At 46.8% G+C, this 7,943-nt stretch overlaps 1 protein-coding gene across 1 annotated transcript in view; it reads left to right on the top strand.

Annotated features, from left to right (window-relative positions):
- Positions 1 to 1,794: 1,794 nt before the first annotated feature.
- Positions 1,795 to 7,943, top strand: part of PKD2 (polycystin 2, transient receptor potential cation channel) — a 149,107-nt gene continuing 142,958 nt past the window's right edge. The window contains 1 exon segment of the mRNA XM_033959554.1: positions 1,795 to 2,324. Within this exon segment, the coding sequence (XP_033815445.1) occupies positions 1,886 to 2,324 (439 nt within the window). The 5' untranslated portion in view covers positions 1,795 to 1,885.

Genomic DNA, 7,943 nt, shown 5'->3' with positions numbered 1-7,943 from the left:
CATCCCCGGGATTCAAAAACTCGGTAAGTTCCAATGTGTTGTCATGTTTTGCTATGACCACATTTGTGGTGACCTCTCAATCCATTTTCATCAGTACTTGCTAAACAATTTATAGGTATGGAAGAATATAAGATCTCCTTAAGATTCTTAGCATGGGAAAAAGTCAAACACTCACCCCCTTAAAAAGTAGACGGGCCTTACCTGTATAATGTTCCAAAAGTCCCTAATGATTTGAGTAGCTGCTATACGTCCAGAGGCAAAGCTCAGTATGCAAGTTTGTAGCTTTTCATCATCTGCAGACTTAATTTTGTCTTCAATAATAAATCACAATTGTCATATCTGGCCCTCTTATAAACTCTTCTTGAAACTCTATCAGAGTATCCCCAAGCTACCAATTTGATTAATGTTTGAAGTCAGTGATTTTGTGCAGATTTTATGACATCTCAGAAATTGACAGTAGGGCAAACTTTCTTTCAGAGGATGGCAACTGTCAAACTGAAGCCTATGTGTCAATCACACATCAGCGTCTTTTCCAGAATTGTCTTTTTTTTATAACATGCCTTAAATGTAGGCCATCTTCTCTTACTTCTATTAATTCTTAAAGGATATACTTAAATATTCATAACATTCAGTCCAACTGTAAATTCATCCAATATAAGTGCCAATGGGATATCCAGACCACCCCCTGAGCACCATAGCTCATTAGCATTTTACAAGCCTAAATTTAATGTGTCTGTCTCGCACCTACAGAGACTTATAGGGATGCTTATAAGGCCACTTCCAGTGGAAACTATGCCCAAGCTGGCCTTGGGCATTCATAAGCGTTCCTATATGACTCAGTAGGCGCGAGACAGATGCCTGCAATATAGACGTCGTTTGCTGCATCCATTTTTTTTAAAAATGTGCATTCCGATTGGCTGGAGAGACAGCGGTAGGATGCCATTTGTACAATCAGCCCCTAAAATTGTGATGGAGAAGAAAAAAACCAAGACAAGATAAGAGTTTTGTAAACTGAGAACAGCATATCATAGAGTAGGTGGTGAGAATAGTATTTAGCCAGGACCAATTCACTGGAGACTTTAGCAAGGGCTGTCTTTACAGAATGTAAAAGGAAAAATCCAGGTTGGAGCAGATCAAGAATGGCTTGAGATGAAAGCTAAGGTGGGGAAGGTGAACAGAATGTTGTAGCAGCATGGATGGGAAGGGAGACGAGGCATTAACAGAGTAATAAGGGTCTAGTGTCTTGCCTGTTTAGATTGTAAACTCTTTCGAGCAGGGACTCTTTTCTTACTGTGATTCTGCAGCACTGCGTGCGTCTAGTAGCACTATAGAAATAATTAATAGTGCAATTTTTTTTGAGTTGCATATTTGGAGGTAGAATGAATACATTGCATTGGAAAACACATAGCTGGGTGGGATGAGAGTTTCACGTTTTATTCAGATATACTATCCCGTCCATTGAGCAGATAGTGTGATGGAGAGAGAACACACAACCTACTCTGTGAATTTAGAGATCATAAAAAAAACAGCTTGTCAAAAGGGTGGAGGATGCTGAAGTCAACATTCCTAGAAAGAAGTGAAGAATTGCGCTCGATACTGGGGATGCTCATGCACTTAAGGTGGCAAAAGATAAAGCTTGAAGGCTGAGAAATACTTGAAACCTGAAAGCAAAAAGCAACGGACCCCAAACACGACTCGACAACGGCTTGAATAAAGCCAGCACTAGCAGAAGGAGGGGCTCTGTGACGTACCATCAGCGGGCGCCGGGGGGGTCGTTGACGCTGCAGAGGGGGCGTGGCCCAGCAGTGACGCAAACGGGCGGGAGGAAGATGGCGGCGGGGTGGGTTGAGCTGGGGTCGCTGCTCGGCGTCGCCCGCGGGCTGCCATGGTGAGTCCGGGCCGCGTCCGGCCCCAGCAGCAGGAGGAAGAGGTCGGGGCGCGGGGCCCGGCGGCCGGAGGGGAGTCGGGCATGGAGCTAGAGCGGCTGGGTCGGGTCCCGGCGCCCTCCCCGCGCTCCTCCTGCTCCCGGCAGGCTTGGAGCCGTGATAACCCGGGCTTCGAGCCCGAAGAGGACGAGGAGGTGATGGAGGAAGAGGAGGAGAGCGGCGGTGGCGGGACCGTGGTGGAGATGGACGTGGAGTGCAGGCCGGGCCGCCGCACCGTATCCCTCGCTTCCTCCTGCAGCAGCAACGGCGACGGAGGAAGGGGGGCGGGAGTGGGCCGGCGGCGGCGGCAAGAGGGGGAGCGGGGCCCTGGCTGCCCCAGCCCCGGGCGGCAGAGTCTCCGAGCCTCGGGCGCCAAGAGGATCCTGCGCTTGCTGCGAGGTGAGAGCAACCCCGGGAGAGGCTTGACACGAGGAGAGGAGCGGGCCCTTGGCTCGGCACATGGAGGCTGATCTGTCACTGGTAGTGTACAGGAGGAAGGGCAGGTAGCTAGGCAACAACAGACTAGTATATCGAGCTTTTAACGAAAGATTGGGTACTTCATAATGAGGCAGTGCAAGTAGAGCAGTTCATTTTTTTTTTTTTTTAATTTTTATTATTGCTACCTTTAGAGGAGAGGGGTAAAACGATAAATCCAAACAATACAACTGGAAAGAACTTTAAGGGACTCTCATACTAAGCTGCAGTCAAAAGTGACCTTACTTAGCACGTCCTTATTCTAGTCTTTCCTGCATGCTAAGTCTGTTTTACCACAGCAGGAAAATGGTTGATTCTCTTTTTTTTTTCTCCTATTAATAGCCATGTGCTAATTTTCACATTAGCACATGTGCCCCTGTTACTTCTTATTTTATAAATTGTAGGGTCTCGTATGTCACAGGAAGCATGAAAAAAAAGAAGCACAAAGAGCCTTCCAGTTCAGGGCAATCGGTCTTCTATTTATTCATGGATTCAACATGGGATGTGTTTCAGCATAGCTGCCTGCATGGGTCATCAAATAAAAAAATGAACAAATGGTTAAAATACAAACATTTAACAAAATAAAATCAAAATCAGAGCGCGTCTAAAGTGAAAGCACGCTCAAGTGTGCTGTTTAAAAGACTAGAAGGGACTTGAATGTGAAATTTGCACTAATTGGTTAGTGTGTTGCAGTAGGGTGGTCCATAAAAAATTAACACATTTCATTTGTCCACAAGGCTAACTTTATTCCTTTAAAAAAATGGGAAACACACAAATTTTTACTTAAAACAAACAAACCCCCTCCTTTACTAATGCGTAGCGTGTGTTTTAGTGCCGGCAGCAGCAATAACTGCTCTGATGCTCATAGGAATTCTATGAGCGTCGCAGCAGTTACCGCCGCTCCTGTTAGTTTTAATAGTTATGCATTTGCTGTTAACTAAGCATGAAGATTAGGTATGCTAATGCTTTTCAATATATAATCTTCAATATAAAGTAATCAGTTTTAATGCAGTTTTGATATGCAGTGCCTTTTATTCAAATATTTGCATTTAAGGACAATTTTCATTCTACAGAGAACATACACCGTATATACTCAAATATAAGTTGATCTGAATATGTCGAGACACCCATTTTCCCCCCCAAAAGGAGGAAAAATGATTGATTCAAATATAAGACAGGGGCTTAATATTCAAGGTCAATGCCCTGCCAGGCTCTGCACTCAGACCCCCTCCCTACAAGGTTCTGCACCCAGCCCCCCTCCCTCCCTACCCTCCAGGCTGTGCAGCCAGTTCCCTCATTCCCTGCCAGGCTTTGAACCCAGCTCCCCTCACTCCCTGCCAGGCTTTGAACCCAGCTCCCCTCACTCCCTGCCAGGCTCTGAACCCAGCTCCCCCTCCCTGCCAGGCTCTGCACCCTGTCCCACCTTCCTATCCTGTACCTTCTTCCCCCTCTGGTGGTTTAGTGGTAGGCCGGGACATGAGAGATCCCTCCTGTCTCCCGTCCCAGCCAATCAGATCTCACTGCAAGCAGCTGGCACGCAAGAGCAAGCTTTTTGAGCTCCAGCCCTGCGCAGCTCCCTGAATGGCTGCCACCAGTTCTCACGGGATTCGCGAGAACTGGCGGTAGCCATTCAGGGAGCGGAGTAGCTGGGTGGAAGCTTGAAAAGCTTGCTCCTGTGTGCTGGCTGCGAGATCTGAGAGAGAGGCACAGGGCAGGAGCACGGAAAGCTCATTCCTGCCCATACACAGCTGGACCACTAGGGATGCGAAAAAAGGTATGCAGGGGGTAAAAAAATAGTTAGAATTGGCCGGGATGAGAGACAGGAAGAATCCCTCCTGTCCTTGTCTACCAGATCATACAGCAGGCTGGCAGAGGCCTGCAGCAAGTCCAGGAGGGGTCGGGTGGTCACTGGGTGATGACCCGAATATAGGACAAGACCCCCATTTTTGGGCCATTTTTTTGGCCAAAAAATCTTGTCCTATATTTGAGTATATACAGTATTTATTATGATTACATAAAACAAAAACACTTTGTACTTGTATTTCTCAGCTGTTGAGGTTTCAAGCAGTAATAGTCACTTTGAGACCTGTCTACCATAGTGCGCAAATACAGTAATATTAATATTAAAAACACTTGACCAATTTAACAAGTTAGCTTGTGAGTACAAGTGCAAAAGTTATGAAGTACCGGTAGGAGTTATCCAGTTACTAGACTGAATGTAGCTGCAAAGGAGCTTATTTATTTGCATTTTCCTCACACCTTTTTAAGCTGTAGTTGAACGTGAGTTACATCTATCAGTGCACAGAAAAGTAACTTGATATTTTTATGAGGGAACGCTGAAAAGTTCTCAGCCCAGCCAATAAGAGAATGATGTGGAGTCATGAAACTTGTACAATTTTCCACACTTTTCTTAACATTTTTTTGTTTCAGTGATATGAAATAAAACTTGTTTCCTGGCTCCACATCATTCTCCTCTTGGTTGGCCAGAGAACTTTTCAGTGGCCCCTCCTATTGTGATGTCATAATGCCTTATTCCACCAATGCCTAAGAGCCAGCCTCATTTTGATGTCACAATGGCTTGGTTTCCCTATACCTGTGCCTATTTACTAGATGCATTTGCCTCATTGAAATTAAAAGTGTCAAGAGAAATATGGAGTAACATGTAAGTTTCATGGCTCCACATCATTCTCTTCTTGGTTGGGCTGAGAACTTTTCAGTAGCCCCTTGTATATGAGTTAACATAGACCCCTGTAATGCAAAATACCTTGGCTACTCTTCAGTGAGGTATAATTTTTATTTTCTTATTTTTATAAAATATGTTTGTGAATACAGTTGTTATTTAGGGGCAGATTCTCAAAACTAAACCGGTTCCAGCCGGTTTAGCTTGCATGTATTTTAGCGATGGATTATCAAAATGGCTTATCAAAGTCTTTTCTGAGTTTTCTAGCAGTCTCTGATACTGCCATGCAAATGTAGTACATCGAAATCAAAATTATCACCCTGAGCGATTCTCTATAATCACCAAGTGATTCTCTAACCTTGTTGTGCCACCTTTGCAGCCAAAATCTTCTGACAGATTGCCTTACTTTCTGATCAGTGCCTGAGCGCTGATTGGCTCAGGCACTGACAGAAAAGTAAGGTTTGACAGCTGAGATACCCCCACTCCCCCAATGCAAATTAAAATAATTTTTTAAAAAATTGAAGATTGGCAGGAGAGATGCCCACTCTCTCCTGCTGCATTGCACAATCAGACAACACTGCTAAGTTTCCACTTCCTCTTGCCGCTAAGCCTCCACTCCCTCTCGCTGCTGATATCAAGCAACCCCCCACCTGACAACCCCTCCCCCGGCTGCGGGAGAGATGCCCACTCCCTCCCGCTGTCAAGTGGCACAGCCCCGATACCCCCCAGCAGTGGGAGAAATAACCACTCTCACTGCCACGTAACCCTCCCTGACACCCCCATGCCTCCTCCAACCCACGTCCCCTTCCCTTATTTACAATGACTGACCAGAGGGATGCCTACTCCCTCCGGCCAGCTGACCAGCTTCTTCAAAATAGCGGGCCTTCCTCTCCCTTGTGCATCCAGGGATGCACCGGGGAGGGGAAGAACAGCCATTTTGAAGAGGCATCCCCCTCCAGTCATCTAAGTAAGGTAAGGGGGAGAAGGGTGGGGGATCAATGGAGGCAGCGGGAGAGAGTGAGCATCTCTCCCGCTGCCAGGAGGGGTAATGTTTATTGGTGGTGGGAAAGAGTGGGCATCCCTCCCGCTGTCGGGGATGTGTGTTGCTTGGTGGCGAGGGCAAGTGGACATCTCTCCTGCTGCCGGGTGTAGGGTTGCTTGACTTCAGCGGCTTGATTTGTTGGTGGTGGTGGTTGTTTTTTTTTTTTGCGTTCTGCACATGTGCCCATTGCTATTACCAGTGGATGGGCACATGCAAATTTAGCAAATCTTTGCTTCTCTCTGCAAACCTCATTTGCATGAGAGATTTTTGGAGAATAACTCTCTTTTAAAAAAATTGCTACTATAATGGTTGCGACAGTGGCCTGTCAGTTTTTAACGTGAATTTTTGAAAATCTAGTCCTTAGTACAGTAGTTTCCTTGGTAGTATGGTATATGAGTTTTCTTGTGTGCTTCTACTGCTGAACAGGAGATGGCTTATGGCAGGTAAAAAGTATGTAGCCCTGTTAATCAGACTGCAGCATCTGCTACTGGGGCCAATCATTAATTTTCAGCAGCAGCATCCAAATAATGCTGCTGAAAATCATTACAAACCGTCCTAGTGCTATCGAGAGCACACTGGAATGAAGCAAAGGCAGCTCCTGGAGTTATCCAGTAGCAGTAATATTCAGGTAGTGCTTTGAATATTGCTGCCATCTGGATAGCACCAACATTGACTGCATTATCCAGATACTGGTGCTAAATGCCCAGATTCAGTTCTGCTGTAGTGGCGTACAACTTTAGGCACCATTTATAGAATTTGGGGAATACTGCTGAGTGCCTTTATCAAACATTGCAACTTGGATGGATTTGCATTGGACCGTCTTCCCTCCTTTATTGAACTCAAGATAATCTCCTTTTTCTTGTGCAACAGGACTGCAAGTCTTGACCAGTAGGTTAAACCCTCATTAGCCGCAAGAGTTATAGAGAGCCCAGTGTTTTATTTTCATGCTTTACCTCCCACCACACTGGGATTGAGCTCCATCTCCTCAGTCTTACTCTCTACTAGTAAGGAGTAGGGAGCCCGTCTGTTCTTCTCAAGTTTAATCTTTATTATTTTCAGTTTTTTTATTATCTGGTTGGAGGCTTTTTGTGCTGTAGAGGATCCTGGTCACCCCGGGGCATCTCTGGCTGTGAGAAGATACAAACTCAGGGCTGAGGTCTGTAGCCCACAGGCACATGCCTCATGTGATTCCTGTGTGGCCAGTCTGCATCAGTAATTCTTAGTCTTGCCCCAGGTTCGTCCACAGTGAGCTTGAATGACTCACCCAAGGTTCTGTCTGCAGTGGGCTTGAGCCTAGACTGAGCAGTTCCCGTGGTGGTTTTATCCAGAATCAAAGCCGACTGCATTACCGTATTTTCACGCATATAACGCGCGCGTTATACACGATTTTTACAAACTGTGCATAACCTTGCGCGTTATACGCGTGAGTGCGTTGTACAAAATTTTTTTACATAGTCCCCCCCTCCCAATGTCCGATTCACCCCTCCGCAGGACCGCTCGCACCCCACCCCGAAGAACCACTCGCACGCACTCCCACCCGCACCCCCAGCCTGAAGGACCGCTCGCACCCCCACAGCCTCCAGACCCCCCACCCCATCAAGTAGAAGCTCCTACCGGTGTCCTGCTGCTTCCTCTTGGCGGTCCCGGCCCTTCTGTGAGCCCTGCGCCTGCGCTGCTTCCTCTTCCGGCGGTCCCGCCCTTTCTCTGACGTCATGCCCTCTTGCCCCGCCGACTCCCCGACATGATCGGGGCAAGAGGGAGCTCAAACCCTCTTGCCCCAACCAACCGCGGCACCCCCGTCACGATCGGGGCAAGAGGGAGC

The sequence above is a fragment of the Geotrypetes seraphini genome, chromosome 1, assembly GCF_902459505.1.
Source record: "Geotrypetes seraphini chromosome 1, aGeoSer1.1, whole genome shotgun sequence".
Taxonomy (NCBI): Eukaryota; Metazoa; Chordata; class Amphibia; order Gymnophiona; family Dermophiidae; genus Geotrypetes; species Geotrypetes seraphini.
Note: the sequence above shows the minus strand (reverse complement) of the source record. Positions and strands in the feature narration are given on the sequence as shown.